The sequence below is a fragment of the Ascaphus truei genome, chromosome 4 (assembly GCF_040206685.1).
Source record: "Ascaphus truei isolate aAscTru1 chromosome 4, aAscTru1.hap1, whole genome shotgun sequence".
Classification (NCBI taxonomy): domain Eukaryota; kingdom Metazoa; phylum Chordata; class Amphibia; order Anura; family Ascaphidae; genus Ascaphus; species Ascaphus truei.
This window is the reverse complement of record NC_134486.1, coordinates 258,877,530-258,903,578: the sequence shown is the minus strand read 5'-3', so window position 1 is coordinate 258,903,578 and position 26,049 is coordinate 258,877,530. Positions and strand designations below refer to the sequence as shown.

The 26,049-nt window shown below is 45.7% G+C and overlaps 2 protein-coding genes across 5 annotated transcripts in view; one reads left to right on the top strand and one right to left on the bottom strand.

Moving 5' to 3' along the window:
* SLC18B1 (solute carrier family 18 member B1) overlaps nt 1-3,398 on the top strand; it is a 136,620-nt gene extending 133,222 nt beyond the window's left edge. For all 4 annotated transcript variants that reach the window (XM_075597344.1, XM_075597346.1, XM_075597345.1 and 1 more), the window contains one exon: nt 2,612-3,398. In XM_075597344.1, coding sequence (XP_075453459.1) covers nt 2,612-2,678 — 67 coding nt within the window. In that variant the 3' untranslated portion in view covers nt 2,679-3,398. The remainder of the gene's footprint in view (nt 1-2,611) is intronic.
* Nucleotides 1-26,049, bottom strand: part of RPS12 (ribosomal protein S12) — a 248,085-nt gene that overhangs the window by 141,242 nt on the left and 80,794 nt on the right. The gene's annotated exons all lie outside the window — the stretch shown is intronic.

The following is a 26,049-nucleotide window of genomic DNA, read 5'->3' as shown; positions in this document are numbered from 1 at the left end:
AAGTGTCGGCCGCTGTGATGGGCAGTCTGCCACTCGACATGCTAATAAAGATGCCCATGAAAAGATGCCCATGAAAAGACCCTTCTTGCCTGTGAGTGGAGTTCCTCAGGGAGAAGGTGCACCCAGGAGTTCCCTTTCAGAAACTCCTCCCTGCTATCGTGGGGATCTGGATGGGATGGAGGCGCTGTACCAAATGGGAGTAGGACTCAGCACACTACCTCAGACGCCTGTCATGGTGAAATCCCCACTACCAACGAGCGGGAGACTCAGGAGTCCTGTGAGCCAGCAGGTGCACCACACTACACAGACATGTAACTGGGACAGTTTCTCACATATGGGGTCAGGATCAGAAGGGCCCAGGGAAACACCGTTACAAACACATAATACTGTAACTCCAAGTAGAGGATTCTCCAGGTCAGCAGACTCTTTGTAGACCCTCATATGAAGAAAAGAACACAAATGCAGAGAGTATAGTGCATTATCCTTTACTTAAGATGACAAACAACATAGAGGGGAATGGTAACACACTCACACTCTCCCCGCTGGTAAGTAAACAAGAAGTGACTTTGGGCGCACTTCAACCCTTCTCCTTAGATGACAGCTCCCAATGCGACCGCTCCACTTCTCAGTCAGGAACATACCGCGATTGCCTCCGCCAGCGTCTCTCACCCGCAGTGGGGCCACTCCGCCGCGTCACGGTCGTCTCAGCAGTCCCCTTCCAATCAGGGCTTCTCAGGAGCTTGGGTACGGTGGCCTCAAAGCATCAAAAAAGCCCATGGCCACCGTACCCAACCTCCTGAGAAGCCCTGATTGGAAGGAGACTGCTGAGACGACCGTGACACGGCGGAGTGCCCCCACTGCGGGTGAGAGACGCTGGCGGAGGCAATCGCGGTGTGTTCCTGACTGAGAAGTGGAGCGGTCGCATTGGGAGCTGTCATCTAAGGAGAAGGGTTGAAGTGCGCCCAAAGTCACTTCTTGTTTACTTACCAGCGGGGAGAGTGTGAGTGTGTTACCATTCCCCTCTATGTTGTTTGTCATCTTAAGTAAATGATAATGCACTATAGTCTCTGCATTTGTGTTCTTTTCTTCATATGAGGGTCTACAAAGAGTCTGCTGACCTGGAGAATCCTCTACTTGGGGTTATAGTATTATGTGTTTTTCAGTGCTAATCAACACTGGGATCATTTGCACATATTAACTGTTTTATCACTTTGCGCCACAAACACTGTTCTGTTTAGATTATCTACATTTGCGGTTTTGGGGAAAACCGCGGGTGTTTAGGCTGCAGCTTGATTATATCACATTATTTGTTGCGCTTTATTATAGTTTTTTTCACAATACTGTACATAGATTAATTGATGCAATCTGAGTGTCATTCATTACTTTACATGATAAAGGGATGTTTACCTATGTTTTATACAAATCTGTGTTGAGCATGTTTACTGGAAGAGTGAGAGATGCAATCCCACTTGCTAATGTATATTGTCCTTTCAAACAAGCAAGTTACCATCTTATCAAACATTTAATATATTAACATATGTATACATTGAATATATTGTTATTAGCTTTTCAAACCTTATTGTGCCTAATTGAAAAAAGCACAAGAAACACCATCTACTGTCAGTAAGGGAAAGAATACTTCAATGAATGAAAAGTTGTAATGATCATGGCCGATTAAAGAAAATAAGTGATAATAACTGTAAATTCATTGTCGGGTAAACCAGGTAATTTGACTAGTAAATATGACTTCATGTCTAGCATTTAGAATATTTTATAAAGGAAAATTTAAACTTTTTTTTTTTTTTTAGTTTTTTTTGCACATTTCAGTGCAAAACTGTAATTTGAATTATAAGTAAGTGTTACTTATGTTAAGGAAATGTTCTTGACATATATTGCTCATCTTTTTAGCACTGATGAATGTACAGTAATGGAAAACGATTTAACATTTTATAGTGTAAGGATTAACGACCTTTTGGTTTCCCATATCACCTTAGCAGTTCAATAAATAAGGGATTTCAGCTCTTTAACAAATAACTATACCTAAGAAACAATAAGGTTTCAAGATTAAGCAATGTAGCTGTGCATGTCTGCTTTACCTGTTAAGGCAACATAAATGGCCCAGTAAAAGGCATTGGGGATTATGTATAAAGGGCCACAATGGACCGTAAAGGCAGTAAAATGGTATCCATCTAATATTTACCTCTTTCACCCTCTGACATCAACTTGTGATTTGGGGAACTGGTTATAGAAGGTTGCCGGACGCAATATTATAAAAAGATATAAAACTCTGCATCTAGTTGCATCATTTTTTTTTTTGGTATGACGCATTCTAACAGTCTGTTTCAGATAATAGACTATTTTACATGTTTATCCCGTTCAGCGCACATGCACAGTTTGTTGAGCTGTCGAGGTACACTTTTAAATACAATTCAATTTATACATAGCCTGTCTTTGTAGTGGGGAAACCCCTATATAATGCTATGTTCCCCGATGCATAGGTCAATCTATGGTTCAGTTACTAGAAACTTGATAGCAATCTTGACAGGGCAGGGATTCATTGTGTATGTGCTAGGGTGATTATTTATTATTATGATATATTTCTTCCCAACAGGTCTAGTTTGCAGACTGCCCAATCAACAGTTGAAGAAAGAGAGCGTTTATTACACACAGAAGAGTAATACTGTACTATCTGGTGGATACTTTTTTGTTCCTGTGGAAAAAAAAACTTGTATGTGTCTCCTTCATGTAGAAACGACATTGTACATTAATGTTTGTGCTTTTAACATGGTGCTAACACATCTTTATAAGAACAACCTCCGGAGTTCTATGTATAAACTCACAAAATATTACCCTTTAACAAATTACCACATTTTCTACTTCAATCTGCGTCATGTAACAAGTTTGTTGACCAAGTCTCATATAGTTACACACAGGAGAATTACACTGGCATTTATTTTGATACAGAGAAAAGGAGAAAGAAATTTACAAAGCGGAGCATAGCTTGATACAACGAACTATAATGTGTGTTGTGTGACTTTTTCCACACTCCTTCAATTGGCACTCCCCAAATATCAAACTGATACACACTGTGCTTAATTGGGGGGAAATTATTGGTTTCATTGCCATTATGAGGCATAATAGGAAAATGACACTCATTTATGCACAGATTCTTGTGTTTTTTTAATATTGTATACAAAGCAATGCGTGTGAAATGCATCGTTAATACTTGTGCTTCATGCTCCCTTGATGTGTGTAAGTGTGTAGGCAGCAGTGTTAGAAGCCCATGATCTCAAGGAATCTAGAGTATGAAACAAATCTGTTTGAAACAGAAAACAAGTTTTATTTAAATTCTGTTCTTCCCATGTTGCATTAAAACACTGTTTCTGACAATGGTATAACACAGGCTTTAGAAAGTGTCTCATTTGTCCATTCATACTTAAAGCAGCAATGCCACCAACTCATATGGGCCCAGATGCACTAAGCTCCTTTAGATTACACTGGGCTCTGTGGAGAGCTCCATTTTTAACTTTCCAGACAATCGATATTTCAAACATTTATATCTCCTGAACAGAGCAGATTTAAAAAATAAAAACCGCATTCGAAAGGGCAGGATGAAATCTTTTCAAAGCACATTTTTTAAAATAAGATGATGCTACTTTTGAAGTCCAAGTTCAGGATCCACATTCACCAGGGCTGGATTAAGCTTTGGGGGGAATGGGCACTAAAACAGGGGGACGCCCAAATTAAAAAATCTAAATAAATCTAGTTTCCACAAGCCTCAATCTCATTCTCTTACACTCCCTTCCCTCTTACACTCTTTCCCTCTTACACTCACTTCCCTTTTACACTCCCTCCCCTCCAGTGGCGGATTTAAAAATCTGCCGCCCATAGGCACTTACCTTGGGGCTGCCTTCTGATTCGCACCGCCCTCATCATGGCGTCAAATGATGCTGTGACACTGCATTTCTATGACAACGTGATGCCATGTAATGTCACGTTGCCATGGAAAAGAGTCACTATGTGACATCGCAGCGTCATTTTATGCTGTGACGGTGCACGTCGCAAATCAGGAACCGGACCCACAGGGCTGAGGTAGGGATGCAAATAAACCGACCAGAGGCCAGGGACAGAGTATCCATAGTCGGTATGGAAGCAGGGGTCAGGGCTGGCGGAAGAGTTGCAAAGTCCAGGAGACAAGCAGAAGTCAGGGCTGGCGGAAGGTAGTGATGTCGGGGTCATGGTCTGGGGTCAGCAACGGGAATCAAAACAGGCAAGAGGGTAAAGCATCACTGCAAAGACCAACAGGAGCTGCAAATGGTAGAACTTTGCTTGGCAACTCCCTATAGTAACTGCAGTCGTATAAAGCAGGGGCCCATACCCAAAATGGCCACAGTGAGCACAAAGGGCAAGAGAGACAGAAAATCTGGACCATAGTGAAAACCCGTCACGGATCGAGCAGAATCCTTACAGACGCTCAACAAGGAGGAGGGCGGCACGAAAAAGATAACACGTTTACAGAGGCCCCACACTCTCCCCGGCAATCAGTGGGAAAGAGAGTGGGGACTCTGTATACAGTCTAGGGCGTTTGACGAAAACGCCGCAGTGACATTTCACTGTACTATCCGCTCAACATACTCTCGCTCCCGGCCGCCTGCTCCCACAAGCCAGGTCTGTTAAGTCAGGTTTAAATGTCCGTATGGGACAGCTACACTGCCTAGACCTGCCATTCTGACGTGCCTTCCTTAAATGTCCCGCGTGGGACATTTAAACATGCACTTATCGGAGTGGACAGAGCGGGCAGTTGGGCGCGGCAGACTTAACATTCCCCTTCTTTTTCTCACACTTCCTCCCTCTCACTCAACCCACTCCTCACACTCAATTCCCCCCTTTAACAATCAATCCCCCCTCACAATCAACCCACTCACCCCCCTTTCCCCAATCTGGGAATCTTACCGTGGGGAGTGGTGATGAAGAGGGCTGCTCTGGTGCAGAGCTGACCACACGGGCGGTCCATCAGCAATCTCGGGCCAACCCTCATTGTGTAGGTTAGCGGCACAGTGGTTACACCACAGCAGGGGGCCCCCTGTGCCCCCACCTTGTTCCACCCCTAACTGTTGAAATATTGATACTTCCCCACAATTAAACTGTAGAAGCAACAATATCCAGAAGATTTCACTGATGCAGTATTAAAAGCACAGAAGCTGTTACAGTACATTAGTGTATGGCTCTTTCTGTTGAGAAGGATATACTGTGCACTGTTTGTTGATATACTGTACTGGAGAACTTATTCAGCAGTGTTCTACTCACTGTAATATTATGCGGCTATTACTTTCAGCTGCATGGACTAGCCATTCAGCTCCCTGTATTTGTCCTTGTGTATTTTAACACATTTTATTTGTTCTTTATTCTGCATACAACAAGCTATGGCTGTAATACACTGAGCTAAACTTGCATTCTTTGAATGGTTAAAATTATGACCATTTGTAATCAATAACAAAATACATTCTGATGACATTGACTTTTTGATTAATTGGCTAAATGTACAGGTTTTAAGTGTATAGTTATTTTTTTTATTCTTGACATAAATACGTTTTTTATGACCCCCAGGGATACAGAAATATTCACATGCTTTTTGGATGTCATAGTCTGTTTGTTTGTTTGTGTATTCGCTAACTTACCATTTCACTCTAGGACAAAGCAGGCAAGCCACGGGAAATATAATATACATGTAACATATAACATATCATTATCACAGTGTTGAAACAAACAAGGCTACAGGGATTTCTTGAACACAAATATAGAAGAAGATTAACTGATTGAAAATGAATATGAGTCACGGAAAATAACTGAAAGCATGAAAAGGACAAGAATCACCGTGTTATGGCCAGTGAAAGACGTAAGGGGGTCAGTGTGGAACACAGCTATGAACAGGAGACGTCACATACTGTGAAGCAGTAATGTGTACTGCTTGATATGCTGTACTAATATCAACAACAATTTAAAGCGAAGAACATGGAAATAATGTAGCAATGGAGTTAAAAAAAATCAGAGAATAATATACAAATCTAGATTGTTCTATTAATTGGAAAAGGTTGAACTGGCTTATATAAACCAGCAAAAAAAAAAAATTCACAATCACATTCAGTGCTGATTAAAAAAGTACTAACTGCCTCAAAAGTTAAATTGAGTTGAATTTTCCATAAATAATGTACAGTAAATGAAACTAGCAACTTTAACAAGTAGAATATTTAAAAAATGTTCACCCTTGTGATGATGTCATAGACTTTATTGTTTGCTTTCAAACCCATTAACTAATTGAGTGCCCCTACATCGGGTCTGGCGCTCCAAGGGCCCCATGAGTTAGTGGCTGTGTCAAATCCTTCTTGTCCTCATTTTACAGGGGAGATTGTGGTCTGAATAACAGGGAAATGGAAGAAGAGGACTCTCTGAGGCGTGGCACATGATTGAGATTTGCCAGAGGAGTCGTGGCACTCTGGTGCTGTTGCTTCTGACAACCAAAGGGTTCAAATAGAGCTGTTATTTTATTTGTGGCAAGACAAATAATGATGATTCATCCAGTGAGTGGGACAAATAAGCCATCAATCATTGACTCATGGCTATTAAAATGGTGGGCATTTTGATATCATTTAAAACGTTAGGCAATTCTTTTCCATGCTGCATACTTCATAGGAGCATTTAATTATAGTGTTACTCAAACATTCCGTCATATGGGTAAGTTTTGGCTCACCTGCTTTCTGTTTTACTAAACAGTTTCTTGGAGGTGTATGGCTCCTCCCTTCAGGATAGAGCTCCTTACCAATTCTCCAATTAGCATAACGATATGATACACCTCATTGTCAGTCTACACTTCACCCTCCACTGAAGGTGAGTGTTTATGGTTGACAGAAAGAAATATTAATATTTCACACTGGGATATTTGTGCACCCATACTGTAGTTTACCTTTATAATAAGGGAACTTTGTTACTGGTTTTGGCCAGCTTTTAATTGCACTAAATCACAAATAAGTATATGCTTAATTTATTTAACCCGTTCAGGTAACTTTCAGATACTTAACAAAACTTAGTCCATTGGACAATAAGAAATTGCATATATTCAATGTAGGTACCGCTAAGCGAAGTTTACCTTGACGAGGTTGGCAGTCTTGAATCCAAGTTTTGATCAAAAGATGCAACCAAATGAATCCTTTGTTACACAGACTTGGGTTTTAAATGTAAAAATGTCACTAGTATATTTTAGCCCAAGGGGTAGGGGTGCAGGAATTGTTCTTTGTTATTTAATCTATAGATTACTCCAGCATAACAGTACTCAGCATTCTGGTTTTAGCACATAAAAAGAAACGTTTATTCTGAAGATTAATACTCGCATACAAAAATAGTACAAAATGGCGTTGACGTCAAATAAGATGATATCTTCAAAGATGATTACATATTATTCTGTTCCAGAGTGGAATCCTTCTGTTTGATCTTGGCATCATGATGTTAAACCTTGTTCCTTCTTTCTCCTTGTGTTAACCCTTTCTCCTCCTCAGTCTGATCCTTCTGGGTTTAATCCTTCTCTCTTCCACTAGCTACACACCGATTTATATTTATCCAGACAAAATTACTTAATCAGCCTTTCTTCTACTAATTCTATCATCAGATAAGGACCTACAGCTTGAAACTGATGTCATATCTGATAAGGAGCTACCCACCCTCCATATAAGTTTATTACCAAATATGGCATGTATTCTGGAAAGGTCTTAGAACTCCTGTCAATCCAATACACTCCCACAATTGCATCAGCTTCAACCACAGTCGATGGTCACTAAAATGTCACCCACCCCCTCGCTCAGACAACCCAACACAACTGCAATCACATAATAACTTAAAATCCTATCCTAATGTAACTGAATCTATCTGAAGATATCAATTCACCACCATTCATATCCTATAATATCATATGTGCGATATAATATATATTAAAGAAAGAATAGTTACAAATCAGACAATATTATACTGAGAGACAGAAAAGAGATGCACCCTCTCAACCTAGTCTGACCACAAGGGTCACAATTACAGACTGGTGCAATAGGGCAGGGAGAATTATCAAAACACAAAGGACGCTGTATGACGCAAAGACACCGTGCATACAGATAAGGCCCTAAAAGATGCACTCAAAGTCTGATGAAGGAGATCACCCTAATGAACTTGCAGTACAGCAGAAAAAAGCTGGACCAAACATAAATTGTAGTGTATAAATATGCTTTATTAAGGTAATTAAAATTATTGGTACCAGAAAATAAGGTGAATAAAGTGAACTGAATGCAATCAGTGCTCACTCCCCGTAGGGGGTCAATGGTTGGCAAAGTGCCAAAAATCCAAAATGGAACGATAAACATAAGCACTATGAATTCCAGAAAGCACTTAACCTATGCCCCTACGGGGAGTGAGCACTGATTGCATTCAGTTCACTTTATTCACCTTATTTTCTGGTACCAATAATTTTAATTATCCTTAATAAAGAATATTTATACACTACAATTTATGTTTGGTCCAGTTTTTTCTGCTGTACTGCAAGTTCATTAGGGTGATCTCCTTCATCAGACTTTGAATATTATACTCAACAGTATGCGTGTCATCCTGTCTTTATACACAGGACTGAAACCTAATTACAGTATAATAAGGTAACTGAACTGGAATTCTTACAGTTTTCCTTAATTTAAAAGTAGAAACTTAAAAATATATATACTGTACTTCAAGTGCGAGGATCGGTCTTAGGCCCAGCCCCCGTGACGATACGGGTGACGCACCGCAAGTCAAGGAAGCTACACGCAAGCGCCACACTATCAGGCAAGGGGATACCACAGGGTTCGGGCTTAGTCCTTGCCTCCGTTTCACGTCCCATGACGACTGATATGACATGCCACGTGCGGAGGAAACTATGCGCAGGCATAAAGCTAACAGGATCACGTGAGGGGGTTAATACCAGCACGCAACGCTGACCCAGGATCACCCCTTTATCTTGCACCAGCGGCATACTCTGCCCCCCTGACGACCGATTGGGTGGATGAACACCGAGTGGGCAGTTGATGTAAACTGTGGCAGCTGTGTGCACCCTGCTCATTGGCTACCTGGCCTTTATATGCTCAGCCAGCCCTCTAGAAAATTGGCTGAGCCTAAAACTTTGTTGCTTCACATAGTGCTTACCCCAAGCATCTTGTTCCTTGTTCTATTGCCTTGTGCATTGCCTTGTATTCTTAGTGTTTTGACCTCGGCTTGTATCTGGACCCCCAACTTCTCCAATCATCAACCTTGGCTTGCATCTGGACCTCTACCATCTCTACCCCTGGACCCTGGCTACCCTCTACGACCACCCGACTTCTCCAACCCTTGACCACGGCGAGTATCACGCCCTGACTTGGCTATATGACTACCACTCTGCACTCCTGACGCGGCCTAGTGGCTGAAGGTCGGTGTACACTAACATCCCCATCTTGGCCTCGCGGTCCCATCCTGTTTGTGGTGAGCATCCATTACATCCAGTAAGTTGAAGTTCCTATAACAATTTGACTCATAGTATAAGGACATCTGCTCAGGCATCTTAAACTGGATTTTAAGAAGCAAAATAAAGGTTGTGCTCAGATTATCAGAGTATGTAGAAGAGTAGAGGAGCACAGCTGACCACATCCAGGATGAAAGAAATAAGTATGGGCAACTCCAAGTGAAAATCGAATCTTGATTTATTAAATCAGCAGGGCAATGGGGTAGGAAAACGCACCAACGCGTTTCATCCCGTTTTCACTTGGAGTTGCCCATACTTATTTCTTTCATCCTGGATGTGGACAGCTGTGCTCCTCTACTCTTCTACATACTCTGATATACACCCTTGAGGACTGCACGCGGAAGAATCTACCTTATCCGGAACTACAGTCAGGTAAAGGGCTATAGCCCCTCTGCTATTACCTGTCTTGTATTGGAATATTCATTCATATATCCCATGGGTTATTGATGTTCTATTAGGGACTGTTCTGTGTGGTAGCTGTGTGCACACCACTAGGTCCCTATTTTTCCCTGGAATGACCATTCCTGTTATTATACAGTTTTTCTGGATTCCTTTCAAAAGATTTCTACTTCTATGAGCTTACTGTGTGATGCACCAATTACCACATATACACTGTGCTCAGATTATCACCTACTGTATTCAATTAGGGAAAAAATCAGAAATCACAAAATAAGCAAGGAAAAAGTATACGTCTACTTTAGACAGGTGCATATTCTCCAATTCTTTTTTAGATTTATAACCTACAAATCTTTTCCAAAAAGAACGTCTTTACAGTACTGTACACTCCTAATTATAAAATGATTCAGGCATTAAAAGATTTGGATATTTCCAAAACGTCAATACTTCAACCTACAGTACCGACACACTTTATTCGAGTGTGGTCGGTACCGCAAGCCGGGAAATCTCCCGGCTTGCTAGTGGCCGCCCCTCGGCGTGCCGCGCGTCATAGATGCGCGGTCACGCGTCTTCGGGAGCGTGCACCCCCTGCACGCGCGTCCAGGGGCTCCCCGAGGGAGCCCTGGTGTCCCGCGATCGCGGGACAGTGGCAGGGGGTTCCGGGGGACCCGGCGGACCCGGCAGCGGTAGGGAGAGCGCCCCGATCGGAGGGCGCTCTTCCGCTGCTTCGGCGCGCGCCCGTCACTCTCGGGTGCGCGCCAGGCTACTGCTGCGGCAGAGAACGGGCAAATGCTCGAATAAACTCTGCCGCAGCAGTAACACCCTTTTTCAGCCCCAGAAGAATCTGGGGAATTGGGTGTTACGTAGCAGTTTGATATGCCACTTGTACTGTATGCACTTGATATACTTACACCATGGACTTACTATTTCTAAAAAAAAGGGTGTCAGAAAAGATGCTTTTAGAAATACTAAAAATAAAGTCCCTGTGTACACAATGACCAGCCAAAAGAGGTACAATTCTAGATTGTAATATGCAGCACTCTACACAACAAGGGAGATCCACATCCCCATAACAGGATTATAAGGGATCTGTTTGAAACATCCTGGATGACTGCTGACAGGAAGTGATGTCATCTTGTCCGAAGCTACCACGGACATCTTCTTCCTGGCAAATCCTGCCCTTACTCCCCTGATAGGAAGTAAGCCTCTCTCTAGCCTTTAATTAGCAGGCAGTTGCCCTTGGACTTTGCTCGTGCAAATTACTTGTTACCTTGCTCCGTCTGAGCTCTGTCTTGCCTTTGTTTTGTTTGCTGCCTGTCTTGACCGCGGAGCTGAACTTGACTACCCCTTGCCTGCCGCCCACCTCGACCTCAGAACTGAACCTGACTACCCCTGCATCCCAGGCTTCTGATCCCAAGCCAAGGTCGGTGTAATACTTTCTACCTCTGCCCTGTTTGTCCGTATCTTGTCTTGCAATCAGCAACATTGCACGTGCAACGCAATGGACTCCGTATAGGTAACAAATGCCATTTATCATCAGGGCAACTTCTGGGAACCCATGCCACCCATACAGCTACACTGGATCAGAAACTGGATTCAATCTCCGCTATGCTGCAGACCCTGTGCAGCCACCTCAGTACCCGCAGCATGACCCCATCTATGCCCGCACTTTTAGCTCGTGACGCTGCACCAGTATCTGTGGTCTTAAAGGAGCCCCGGATCCCGACTCCTGTCCACTATGGAGGGCTTCCCTCGGCTTGCAGAGGATTCTTGAACCAGTGCCAGGTGCAATTCGACACGCAACCATCATCCTTCTCTACACACCGCTCTCGAGTGGCATATATCTTCTCGCTCCCCATGGATGAAGCATTAGCTTGGGCGTCACCTCTTTATGAAAAGGATTCCCCCTTGTTGGACGATTCCGTCACTTTCATGCAAATCTTCCAGACAATCTTTGATACTCCTGGCCATGCGGCTTCTGTTGAATTTGCACTACTACAGTTAAAACAAGGCTCTTGCACTATGGGACAATATGCTATCGCGTTTAAGACCCTGGCAGCAGAGACCTATTGGAACGAGGGGGCCTTGAAGGCTGCTGTCCATCAGGGCATTGAGGAGAGTCTGAAGGACGAACTGACGGACAGGGACCTACCCGCAGATCTGGAAGGACTGATCAGCCTTTGCATGTCCCTGGACATTCAGATTTGGGAGAGACGTCAGGAGCAGGATCGTTCTCACAGATTCCGGTCTCTTCTGCTGACTACACCTATTCAGGCTCCTTCCAATGAAATGCCAGGAGAGTTCAAATGGATCAGGACCTTGAGAACTCTGATCCCAAGAGGCATGAACAAGGAATTAGATTGAAGTTTTTTCCTTTGAGTCAATATAGCTATGTTAAGCACCTTTTGAGGTTATCCCTGTGCAGTCTTTGACAAATATGTGTCTTGGTACTAATATGCTGTTCCATCTCTTCTGCAGACTGCACGATACTGTAAGGACCCGCGCTTCGGGGACTCCCGCTACCAGCGCCTCCTTACCTCTTCTTCCCACTGCCTCTTGTCCGCGGCAGCGTTCCCCGGTCCTCGGCGTCTCTCCCGCGGCTTCTCCCGCACTTCCGGGTCGCGCGCGTCACCCTTACGGGCGCGCGCGGACCCAGGCTTCCCTTTTCTAGTGCCAGGAGCCTGACCCCACCTCCTCCAGTGCGGCGCGTGCATCGTCACGCTTTCCTGGCCCTGCTCCACCAGGTCCGCCCCCAGGCTCTTCTCCCCTATCAGGGCTTCCCTTGGGCCGCACCTCCGCTCCTCTCTTTCCCCTGATAGGTCCTAGCCCACTATTTAGTCTCCCCTCACCATTACCACATTGCTCTGCATAGCTTCTGTACCTTGGTGCTGTCTGCTTCTGCTTTGCTCTCTTGTGTTGCAGTCCCTGTTCCTGTCCCTGGATTCTCTGCTGACCTCCCTGGATTTTGATCTTTGGCTTTGGACTTCGATTACGCTGCTCTCTGGACCCTCTTGGATTTGGCTTTAGACTCTCTACCTTGCAGACTTCTATATCCCTTGGACTCGGCTTACGGACCCCTACTACGCTGCTCTCTCCGCTCTCTCCATTGATTCATCTTAAAATTCTTGAATGGGGTCACTTCTCCAGATCTGCCGGCCACCCCGGCTTTTAGAAGACTATGGATCTGATTCGGCGAACGTTTTGGTGGCTTAATATGGTAAAGGACATTAGAGATTTCACCTCCTCTTGCCAAGTCTGCGCCCAAAATAAATCAGTCCTTCAAAAGCCTTCTGGTCTACTACAACCTCTACCAGTCCCGGACCGTCCTTGGAGTCACATTGCCATGGACTTCATCGTGGATCTTCCCCCTTCTAATGGTATGACTACTATTCTAGTGGTTGTTGACAGATTCTCCAAGCAAGCTCATTTTGTTCCCCTCAAGGGTCTACCCAATTCTAGTACTTTGGCGGATATTTTTGTAAAATAAATTTTCCGTATTCATGGCGTTCCGTGGTCCATTGTCTCAGACCGTGGTACTCAATTTGTTTCGAAGTTATGGCGTGCATTTTCCCAGAGGCTGGGCATTACCCTACTTTTTTCCTCAGGCTATCACCCAAAATCGAATGACCAAACTGAACGTATGAACCAGTCCCTCGAACAGTATTTGCGTTGTTTTTCGTCGATTCTCAGGATAATTGGGCAGAGTTACTTCCTTGGGCGGAATTTGCCATTAACTCTCTCAAGAATGAGACCACTCAAGAATCACCGTTTTTTGTAAACTATGGATTTCATCCTACCCGCCTACCTATGCACTCACACAGGTCCGGAGTTCCTGCAGCAGATGATAGGGTAACCACCTTACAGGGGTCATGGAGGAGGATTCAAACTGCTTTACAGCAATCTGTCTTAAGACAGAAGAGACAAGCAGATAGGCTTCGTCGGGAGGCTCACAAGTTCGTACCTGGAGAGAAGGTCTGGCTTTCTTCTAAAAACATTAAACTGAAGGCCCCAACCTCTAAACTGTCTCCCAGGTTCCTGGGCCCTTTCTCTTTTCTGAGACAAGTTAATCCTGTGGCCTATCAGCTTTGGTTGCCTCCCTCCATGAAGATTTCACCCGTCTTCCATGTCTCACTGTTGAAACCTGTTATGCCGGTGCTGCCCGCAGACCAGACCCGTTCCCTGAGCTGAAGGGGGAAGTGGTAATACACGCATCCGCAGCAAAGGGAGTGTGGTATAAAGCGTTGCCAGGCCAGGTGTAGTAAGGTAGACAATACTTGCCGGTACCAGTTGTAGAGATAGAGTGAAGAATGCCTTGCCGAAGTCAGGGAGTGGAGAGTGGAGATAGGTCGTAGTCCAAGCCGTGTTCAAGGGGTTACCAGAGTGAGCGTTGTCCAAGGAGTGCCGAGATCGAGAGCCAGAGGGGGTAGTCGTACAAGCCGTGTCAGAACCTGTGAAAACACTGAGAGAATCCAGAAGTACTTCCATACAGAGACTATGTCGAGCAAAGACTGAGAGCAGAGAGGAGCTAGATAAAGCAGGAATGTCCAATTAGGAATGGAGGCGGGACAGGAAGAGCTACAGGGAGACACTGCAGATTGGTGCAGGCATAACAGGCCAGGTGAGTCTTGTTAGTAACCCGAGTATGCTCGTGCAGTGTGCGGGGGCGGAGCCTGAGGTCCGGGGGACGGGAATAAGAGTGTGCAGACTGAGCGTGCTCCGTAACTCGTGTACGCGCGTGAACCGAGCCAGTGGATGGTGCAGGTGTGCGTGCAGGAGGGCCTGGGCGCCCCCGGCGCTGAGCAGAGGAATCGCCAAGGGGAGTGATCCCGCGACGGCGGCAGGGGCGAGGAGCCGTGGAGGCCGGTAAGGCAGGATTGTTTTGTGTGTCCAGGGGCTCCCTTTGGGGAGGGAGTGCTCTGTGTGGGGAACGAGGAGAACGCCGATTCCTGACAGTACCCCCCTCTTCAGGAACGGCCTCAGGACAGTCCAAGAACGGTTTCTCTGGAAACTTTTTCCTAAAGGACTTAAGAAGGGCCGGGGCATGAATGTCCTTTGAAGGTACCCAGGATCTCTCTTCAGGGCCAAAGCCCTTCCACTGCACCAAGAACTGGAGCTGACCCATGGATAGGCGAGAATCCAAAAGAGAGTGAACTTCGTATTCCTCGTTATTTTGGACAGTAATGGGATCCAGTTTACGAGTCTGATCCGGAAAGAAGTGACTGGAGATAAATGGTTTTAAGAGGGACACATGAAAGACATTGGGAATCTTCATACTGGGTGGTAGTTGGAGCCGGAATGCCACGGGATTGATTTGTTCACAAATAGGGAAGGGACCCAGGAACTTAGGTGCCAGTTTAGGAGATGGTACCTTGAGGTGGATATTCTTAGAGGAGAGCCATACCAAATCCCCTGGTTTGTAACTGGGCGCCGAACGACGACGATGATCGGCCTGTAGTTTCGATTGCGGAAGGAGTTGAGAAGGGTAGACTGAATCCTGGACCATGCGGTTTGGAGGGAAGAAAGGCGTTCATCTACGGCTGGTACTCCAGAAGGAATGTTGGGGATGGGAAGACAGGGAGGGTGGAACCCATAATTTATAAAGAAGGGCGAATCCCGGGTGGACTCGTTTTTTGCAGAATTGACGGCATACTCTGCCCAAGAGAGGAGTTGAGCCCAATCATCCTGGAAATTGGATATAAAACATCTCAGGTACTTCTCCAGGGATTGATTGATTCTCTCCATTTGTCCATTGGACTGAGGATGATAGGCGGAAGAGAAAGAAGAAGAGATGCCCAATCTCTTCGTGAAAGCTCTCCAAAATTTGGATACGAACTGAGAACCTCTGTCAGAAACAATGGACGAAGGGATCCCATGAATCCGGAAAATCTGCTCCGTAAAGATATCAGCAAGGGCGGGGGAGGTGGGTAATCCTTTAAGTGGAATGAAATGGGACATCTTCGAGAACCTGTCCACGACCACCAAGATAGTGTTCATTCCTTTGGACCTGGGCAACTCCACGATGAAGTCCATCGAAATGTGGGACCAGGGGCAGTCGGGAACTGGAAGGGGTAACAGAAGACCCTGAGGCTTTTGACGGAGAGTCTTGCTTTGAGCGCACGTGGGGCAGGCGCGGGTAAACTCCAGAATATCTTGAGACATCGTTGGCCACCAGAAATTCCGACGAATGAGATCAGTAGTCTTCTTAAAACCTGGATGACCTGCAGATTTAGAGGAGTGACCCCAAGACAGGACCTCTGGAACAAATTTGGAAGGTACGAAGAGTTTGTTGTCAGGAACCACCAAGTCCTTGGGAATGTGTCTCTGGGAGTGCAAAATCTTGTCAAGATTCTTGAAAGAAGACGTGGTGAAAATCCTCTCTTGTGGAAGGATAGTCTCCAAAGATTCCTCTGGCCTCTCTTCAGAAGAATGTATTCGGGAGAGTGCACCTGCCTTTACGTTCTTGGTCCCGGGGATATAGGAAAGGTGAAAATCGAATCGAGAAAAAAAAAGGGCCCAACGAGCCTGTCGTGGACCAAGGCGTCGAGCGTTCTCTTTGTAAAGAAGGTTCTTGTGGTCCGTGAGAATAGTAAACGGCTCTTTCGACCCCTCCAGCAGGTGTCTCCACTCTTGAAGAGCCATCTTCACGGCCAGAAGTTCCCTGTTACCCACGTCATAGTTCCTCTCGGCAGACGAGAATTTCTTGGAAAAATATGCACAGGGATGTAACTTATCTTGGGGCGTGGGTCTCTGAGAAAGGACGGCACCAGCGCCGCAATCAGAAGCGTCAACCTCCAGGACGAAGGGAAGTTCAATGTTGGGATGACGGAGAATAGGCTTCCTTGAGTGTCTCGAAGGCGGAGATGGCCTCAGATGACCAAGCAGAAGGATCAGCTCCTTTTTTGGTGAGCGCAGTAAGGGGAGCCACAATGGTGGAAAAACTCCGTATAAACTTACGATAATAATTAGCGAACCCTAAAAAACGTTGTATGGCCTTGAGAGAATTGGGTCTTGGCCATTCAGTGACTGCTTGACGTTTACCGGAGTCCATCATAAACCCCTCATCGGAAATGAGGTACCCCAGGAACGGAGTAGAGGTCTGATGAAAGGTGCACTTCTCCAGTTTGGCGTATAAATGGTGTTCACGGAGACGGGAAAGGACGTAGGAGGTGTGGAGTATATGGTCCTGGAGATCTTTGGAAAAAATCAGGATATCATCCAAGTATACAATAACAAAAATATTGAGTACCTTACGAAAGACGTCGTTGATGAAATCCTGGAAGACAGCGGGAGCATTATATAAGCCAAAAGGCATTACCAGATATTCGTAGTGTCCACTACGCGTGTTGAAGGCCGTCTTCCATTCATCCCCCTTCCTGATGCGCATCAGGTTATAGGCACCACGTAGATCCAACTTGGAAAAAATCTTGGCCCCCTGTAATTTATCGAACAGTTCGGTAATAAGGGGAAGGGGGTAACGATTTTTAATAGTTATGTGGTTCAAACCCCTGTAGTCGATGCAAGGCCTCAACAACCTGTCCTTTTTCTTGACGAAGAAAAACCCAGCCCCTGCTGGGGAATTGGAGTGACGAATAAAGCCTTTCTTGAGATTCTCCTGGATATATTCATCCATAGCGTGAGTTTCTGGTAACGACAAGGGGTAGGTCTTGGACTTGGGTAGGGAGTAACCTGGAACTAGATCGATCGGACAATCGTAAGTCCTTTGTGGCGGCAAGAGGTCTGACTGTACCTTATTGAAAACGTCCCGGAATTGATGGTAAACGGAAGGTAGAATAACTTCGGGAACAGAGGTATTGGCCAGCAGTTGATGAGTCTCGCCTGACCTCGGCCTCCAGGAAATGGGAGCAGAGGAAGTCTAGTCAATGAGAGGATTGTTAAGCTGTAGCCAAGGAAGACCAAGGGTGATGGGTATCCCAGGAGCATGAATGGCATCGAGAACTAAGATCTCCTTGTGCAGATGTGAGGACAGAAGCAAGGGAACCGTCTCTAAGGAGATGTGGGCCGGGGTAAGGGGACGTCCATCGATACCGACAAGTGCGATGGGAACCTTCTTCCTCATGAGTGGTATGCGGTTTACCCTGGCGAATTCAAGATCCACGAAGTTTCCTCCAGCTCCTGAGTCAATGAAAGCGGCGGTAGAAGTCTTGAACTTTTCGCCTGAAAGGGAGACTGGAAATTTAAGTTTCTTAGGGAGTTCAACTTTAGAAAGGGGACGTGGAGACATTACACCCAGAGAGAGCCCCTCTGTACTCACTGGGTGTTCCCGTTTCCCGGACGCAGTGGACACTCCCGAACCAGATCCGCAGTAGAAACACAATCCCCCGGCGTGGTGGAACTGCCGTATCGGTGTGCGGATGCGTTGTACCCCTAATTGCATTGGCTCAGGCAACTTCAGTGAAGGATGAAGAGATGTGGTAGCACTTGGGGGAGCAGGAGTGTTGCTGGGAGTACTGGAGAACGGAACTGGAAAGTTAGGGAAGCGAGTGCGCTGGCGCTCTGAGCGGCGTACCTGGATACGTTGATCCACTCGGACAGCCAAATCAATGAGGACTTCCAATTGATCCGGCCTGGATTGGCGAGAGAGTTCATCCTTGATGGGATCCGCCAGGCCCTGCCAGAATACGGAGACGAGAGCCTCTTGTCCCCAGTTAGTCTCGGCTGCTAGAGTCCGGAATTCCACAGCATACTGTGTCACCATTCGCCGTCCCTGAGTGATCTGGAGGAGAGAAACAGATGCCATCTCCCGACGAGCGGGAGAATCGAATACTCGTTGAAACTCGGCTTTAAATGCCGGGTAATCTTGGGTAAGATCAGAACGTCGCTCCCAAACCGGGGAAGCCCAAGCCAGGGCGCTGCCAGTGAGTAGGTTATAAATGTAGGCTACCTTCTTGCGATCAGTATTGTAGAGATGGGGGGCCATTTCAAACTGGGGAATCCTTACATCTGAGCTGCTAGCTGCGCTTGCGGAGTGGGGGCTTACATCTGGCGAGGTCGCGGTCGGTACACGGTCTGTGAGTACTGCGACCTGGCGTGCAAGTGCCACAATTTGATCCGCCATGGCCTGGTTTTGCTGAAGCAGATTGGAGAGAAACTGCTGAAGTTCGGTCTGGTCTGCATCTTGTGGGCTCGACATAATGTTACGCCGGTGCTGCATGCAGACCAGACCCGTCCCCTGAGCTGAAGGGGGAAGTGGTAATACACGCACCCGCAGCAAAGGGAGCCTGTCCGGAGTGTGGTATAAAGCGTTGCCAGGCCAGGTGTAGTAAGGTAGACAATACTTGCCGGTACCGGTTGTAGAGATAGAGTGAAGAATGCCTTGCCGAAGTCAGGGAGTGGAGAGTGGAGATAGGTCGTAGTCCAAGCCGTGTTCAAGGGGTTACCAGAGTGAGCGTTGTCCAAGGAGTGCCGAGATCGAGAGCCAGAGGGGGTAGTCGTACAGCCGCGTCAGAACCTGTGAAAACACTGAGAGAATCCAGAAGTACTTCCATACAGAGACTATGTCGAGCAAAGACTGAGAGCAGAGAGGAGCTAGATAAACCAGGAAGGTCCAATTAGGAACAGAGGCGGGACAGGAAGAGCTACAGGGAGACACTGCAGATTGGTGCAGGCATAACAGGCCAGGTGAGTCTTGTTAGTAACCCGAGTATGCTCGTGCAGTGTACGGGGGTGGAGCCTGAGGTCCGGGGGACGGGAATAAGAGTGTGCAGACTGAGCGTGCTCCGTAACTCGTGTACGCGCGTGAACCGAGCCAGTGGATGGTGCAGGTGTGCGTGCAGGAGGGCGTGGGCGCCCCCGGCGCTGAGCAGAGGAATCGCCGAGGGGAGTGATCCCGCGACGGCGGCAGGGGCGAGGAGCCGTGGAGGCCGGTAAGGCAGGATTGTTTTGTGTGTCCAGGGGCTCCCTTTGGGGAGGGAGTGCTCTGTGTGGGGAACGAGGAGAACGCCGATTCCTGACAAAACCATTCATCCAAGGCACACGATTTACTCATCCTTTACACAAACCGGAACCTCTGGATGCGGATGTCGTCACTTCCGGCTGCCGGTGATACGCATTCGTGACACGCACGCCAGCACAGAGGGAGAGTTGAGAGAAGACTCATCCGGTTGCAGAGATTGCGGAGATCCATGTGTGATCTAAATGCTTTTTTATCTTACACACCATGTGAGTTGATTGGATTTCATTTTACCCATATTAAATGTGTTATACAGTCTACACTATGTCCAGTATCGTCTTATCCTAAGGTCCAGTGTGGAAAGTACCGGTCTGGTGATATCCCGTTTGCACGGATTGCAGCCATTCCTTAAAGATACCTTTATGTGCCTTTATCCACCTCATGTTTGTGAGTATTCTGTGTATACTCCCTACACCTTGGCCATTGGCTTACGGACTTTACCCTTCTACGCTGGGGTTGGCAAGTACTGAATTCTTTCTATTTTTGTTCCCTGGACCAGCTACGCTACTTCCACACTCCGGCCGTGCCCCCGTTTACTGTTAGGTGTGTGGTATTTCTCCTTTCCACCTCAGTCCCGGGGTCTCGTCTGGCTTGTGTACAGGCCGAGCATTACAGATACGGAGAATAAAGTGTTGCCCATCCCCACTGAAAATGAATCATGTATAGGAAAAATTGGAGCACTGCTACACCAGTTATATAGCAGTATTACCATAGCGTAATACTGTTGATTTAAAATTAAAAGGGGAGGGAAGGTGGGGGGGGGGGAAGAAATGCACTCACAGGAGTAAAATTCAATTAAAACATTGTGTGAATAATTCACCACCATCCGGTCTCTGCACTGCAAACGTCCACAGATCTTGGCTCCCTCAGGGCTGCGTGAAGATGATACTGTTCACAGAAGGCCGGTGGTGTAGTTCGCTGACAAATATTCAGTCCATGTGGTTCTGTAAATCGCCTCTTCCACTTGAATGGCCGCAAAATGAATCTCGCGCTTCAGTGCTGCCTCGTGCGCGTGCGCAGCATCGCGATGACGTAATTGCGTAATTCCCCATACATCCCCATACATCACGGTGGAGAGAGGACCACAGAAAGCCTGCTGTACAAGAACCACGAGGTGTCGGCGTTGCGGTGAGCTGCGGCAACCATCATAACACTCCTATTCACTTTTAAGTGACGTCTATTTTGTATTTTTAAATTGTAAGTGCAGATTTTTAGCATTCTATAAAATTATCTTTTGTACCATTGATCTGCACCATGGAGGTGCTCAATTTTTCCTATACATGATTCATCTGCTTGCTGAGGAAAATGGAGGCACACCCTACTGGAGGAAGAAAATCCTAGTGGAGTTGAAATATTATCCACAAGACCAGGCAAATGTGAGTTTTTTGCTTTTTTGGTCTATATATCATTATTGGTCCACTTCGATGCATAATGTCTGGACACTTATAAGGGAGGATTCTTACGGCAGTGTTTGTGGAATTCCGGCCAGCTATTCGAACTATAGTGGATTAGTGGTGTCACATTCAAGTGGAATATTGGTCAACATATATGATATTCACGGGTTATAAACCAGATTAGTGTCAAAAGAAGTTTTGGACCACTTACTGCACCGACACACTTTATTCGAGCAAATGCCCGGTTTGTACCTGGCAGATACCTGGAATCCGCCGCTGCTCACCTCTTGCATGCTGCGTTGCGTTTGCCTTCCCAGCCACGGTTCATGCCTGGCTGACGGGCGGCTGATCTGTTAAATGATAACGAGAAGAATTTACTAGGCTGCAATGTTTCGTTTGTCCACCAGATGGCATAAACTCATGACTTAAGTAATGTGTGGGCTTTGCAAGTTGTTTCGTTTACAAAAAAAGTTACTTTATCCCAGTACAGTATGCTACAGTATTGTAACTTGTCCTTGAGACTGAAGGAAGAGTTGCAAAAAATGTATCAATTTAGGCTTTACATACAGTACTGTATTAAATAAAGACAAAGATCATTTTCGCTTACACTATTCTACAGAGACATGAGTGTTCAAGTGGAGCCCGCTTTCCAAAAACCTGACAGAAGTTATGCTTATTTGATATGGGCCGCTATTAATGCAACAGAGGATAAGATGGCAACAGTTGTTCAAATTTATCAGTATTTTATCGAAAACTATGACTTTTACAGATTTTCGCCAACTCCTCATTTGTGGAAGCATGCAATAAGGAAAAGGTTATGTAGTGACCCCTGTTTTCACCGTATTGAGCCCCAATTTGTTGGAGGGTATTGGTGTGTGTCACAGGGTTTTTCCCGTATCTATGATAATGGAGGCGGCAAAAGGCGAAGGGTCGTGTTAAAACGAAATAAGAAGCGACAGTCCTTGCCAAGCAATGCGCCAGAACCAGAACCAGAACCAGAACCAGCAGCAGCACCAGCTTATCATGATGCCCCCGCCGTCGGTGACAACTCTGAGATGGATTTCGCAGCCAGTTTTGATGAAGCTTGCATGTACCTAAGCGATTTCCCGCTGACTACAGGTGGGCTAGTCCCTCTGCAAACTATCGACGTGGGTGATGATGAAAGCTGGACTGGAAGTGGGCCGGCGCCGGCGCAAGCTGAATGGGAAATTTAGTAATACTGTACAGTATGGTGAGTACTGTATTTTTGCCGTATTATTTTGGTGGGGCTGGCTGGGTACTTCTTTAGGGGGCTGACCATTACTGTACATTAAAACTTTTCATTTTGTTTTTCCTCAGAAAAGAAAACGGCTAATGGGGGGATTTCGATGGATTATATTGTACTGTATGCTGATGTTTTCCGGCCATACAGTATACTGTGTAATAAACCCGAATAAATAAAACTATGCATTTATTCTACAGTACATGTTCAGTAAATTACTGCACATACTGGGGGCGAGATGTGTTTGCAGCAGAGAGAGATTTAATAATATTGTAAAGTGAGCAGGGGGTTCCCTGAGCCAGAAATTAATGCTCAGGGAACCCCCCCCCCCTGCTCCTGATCAATATTATTAAAAATACGGAAAGTGCTGCGTCATTACCATAGCGGATAGCCGCTAAGGCAATGAAGGGGTTAACCCACCGTGCCCGCTTTATTGTGTGTAGTGGGGATGGGTGAGGGGGGTATTTGGCCCTTGGTGTGAGTTTAGGACTTGCGGGGGGATTGCGGGTGCACTTAACCCCTTCACGACCGTAGCAGTTAATACCGCTACGGTCATGAAGGGGTTAAGCCCTCCCGCTACCCCCCCCCCGCAAGCCCTCCCCAACCATCGTTGGGGCGAATACCCCATTCACCCACCCTCCCGCAACCCACAACAATAAAATACACACAGCAGCCGCCAAAAAATAAATAAATAAATGACAATAAATACATTTGAAATACATTTTTATTGATAGTGTAGATGTGCAGGGGGGCTCCGGAGCTGAACCGCGTTGGTTTTAGGTCTGGGGACCCCGTGCCCCCCGAGATACAGGCCCCTTTAGGGGGTGCCGGTATCCCTCTGCGTTTTAAGGTCCCGATCACGTGACCGCGGCCTGTAAACCAAGCAGAGCAGAGGGATACCGGCACCCCCTAAAGGGGCCTGTATCTCGGGGGGCACGGGGTCCCCAGACCTGAAACCTGTGCGCTTCTGCTCTGGAGACCCTCTGCACATGTACAGTATCAATAAAACACATACAATATACAGTATAAATAAACACTCGTTCTTTACCTTAGCGTCTATGCGCTATGGTAAAGAAGCATTATTTTAATAATATTGTAAAGTGAGCAGGGGGTTCCCTGAGCCAGAAATTAATGCTCAGGGAACCCCCCCCCCCCCCCTGCTCCTGATCAATATTATTAAAAATACGGAAAGTGCTGCGTCATTACCATAGCGGATAGCCGCTAAGGCAATGAAGGGGTTAAGGCATAATAAACAATTAATACATTCAATACATATTTTTCACGTCTGTGTTAAAACTCCCTGCCTTCTCTCTAATCTATGTAAAACCCCCTCCCCCTATCCCCCTATTGTGTGTGTGCGTTAAGCTTCCCTGCAAGCTATGTAAAAAAAACCTCCCCCTATTGTGTGTGTGTTAAATCTGCCTGGCCTGTGTTTCTGAGTGCTGAGTGCTCTGCGTTAAAGGCCCCGATCACGTGATCGCGGCCTGTAAACCAAGCAGAGCAGAGGGATACCGGCACCCCCTAAAGGGGCCTGTATCTCGGGGGGCACGGGGTCCCCAGACCTGAAACCTGTGCGCTTCAGCTCCGGAGACCCCCTGCACATGTACAGTATCAATAAAACACATACAATATACAGTATAAATAAACACTCGTTCTTTACCTTAGCGTCTATGCGCTATGGTAAAGAAGCATTATTTTAATAATATTGTAAAGTGAGCAGGGAGTTCCCTGAGCCAGAAATTAATGCTCAGGGAACCCCCCCCCCCCTGCTCCTGATCAATATTATTAAAAATACGGAAAGTGCTGCGTCATTACCATAGCGGATAGCCGCTAAGGCAATGAAGGGGTTAAGGCATAATAAACAATTAATACATTCAATACATATTTTTCACGTCTGTGTTAAAACTCCCTGCCTTCTCTCTAATCTATGTAAAAACCCCTCCCCCTATTCTCGCTTTTAAAACGCCCTGCCTTCTCTCTAATCTATGTAAAACCCCCTCCCCCTATCCCCCTATTGTGTGTGTGTGTTAAGCTTCCCTGCAATCTATGTAAAAAAAACCTCCCCCTATTGTGTGTGTGTTTAAATCTGTCTGGCCTGTGTTTCTGAGTGCTGAGTGCTCTGCGTTAAAGGCCCCGATCACGTGATCGCGGCCTGTAAACCAAGCAGAGCAGAGGGATACCGGCACCCCCTAAAGGGGCCTGTATCTCGGGGGGCACGGGGGCCCCAGACTTGAAACCTGTGCGCTTCAGCTCCGGAGACCCCCTGCACATCTACACTATCAATTAAAATGTATTTCAAATGTATTTATTGTCATTTATTTATTTATTTAGATTTATTTATTAATTGTGCTGCTGCTGCAAGTCGTAAACTCACACCAAGGGCCAAACACCCCCCTCACCCCCAATAAAAAAAATTCACGCACAGCAGCCCCACAATTAATAAATAAATCTAAATAAATAAATAAATAAATACATGAAGAGAAATAAATATATACTGCACAGTATATACAGTATATATACTGCACATATATACAGTATACATATATACACTGTGTATATATATATATATATATATATATATATATATACACACACATGATGAACCAATAGTACAAATACATGTACTGTAGAATGGTTATCAAAATCATACTGTCCTACAGATAACGCTTCTCTATACAGACAATAATAATAATCCATTTAATAATCCTAACTTATTTTACAATATAAAACATAACATTACAATCCACACAGTACTGTACATTGCATTTACATTGTATACTGTAAATGATGCATAGCATTAAATCTATGCACCATATACAGTACTGTACATTCTGCAAATGAATGTTAACAATATAATTGCAAGCTACTCTACCAGTAAACACAAACACTTCCAAACAAGTCAACTACAGTATTTTAACCAATCAAGTAAACCAAAATCAATATATACTGTAAGTACCAACCAGAAAAGACAATTTAAAACCAAACTAACCCTTACAAAACCAAGGATTACATCTATCTAATTGTAAAAAACCTTATACATTATACACAGCATTGTTTAAAGCCCCCTCCCCCCTAATGTTTCTGTTAAGCAGATTACACTGAAGGGAGAGAGAGATATAAAGGCCTAAAGCCCCTTCCCCCCGAATGTTTGTGTTAAACAGATAACAGTACCTGTACATTGAAGGGAGAGAGATTTTACAGAAACACACATTAGGGGGGAGGGGGCTTTAAACAGATTACATTGAAGGGAGAGAGATGTTTCTGTTACCAGTAAATCTCCCTCCCTGCATTGCTAACCACCCTCACCCCCTACCCACATACCGTTAACCCCCCCCCCCCCATCCTGGCCATGGCACACAGCACCGGCCTCTCTGATCTTATTAACATACAACAATCTGATTTTTCAATACTTGAAAACTGGATTTCCCCTGACAAGACTGTAACAATGGTATTTGGGACCAAGGCA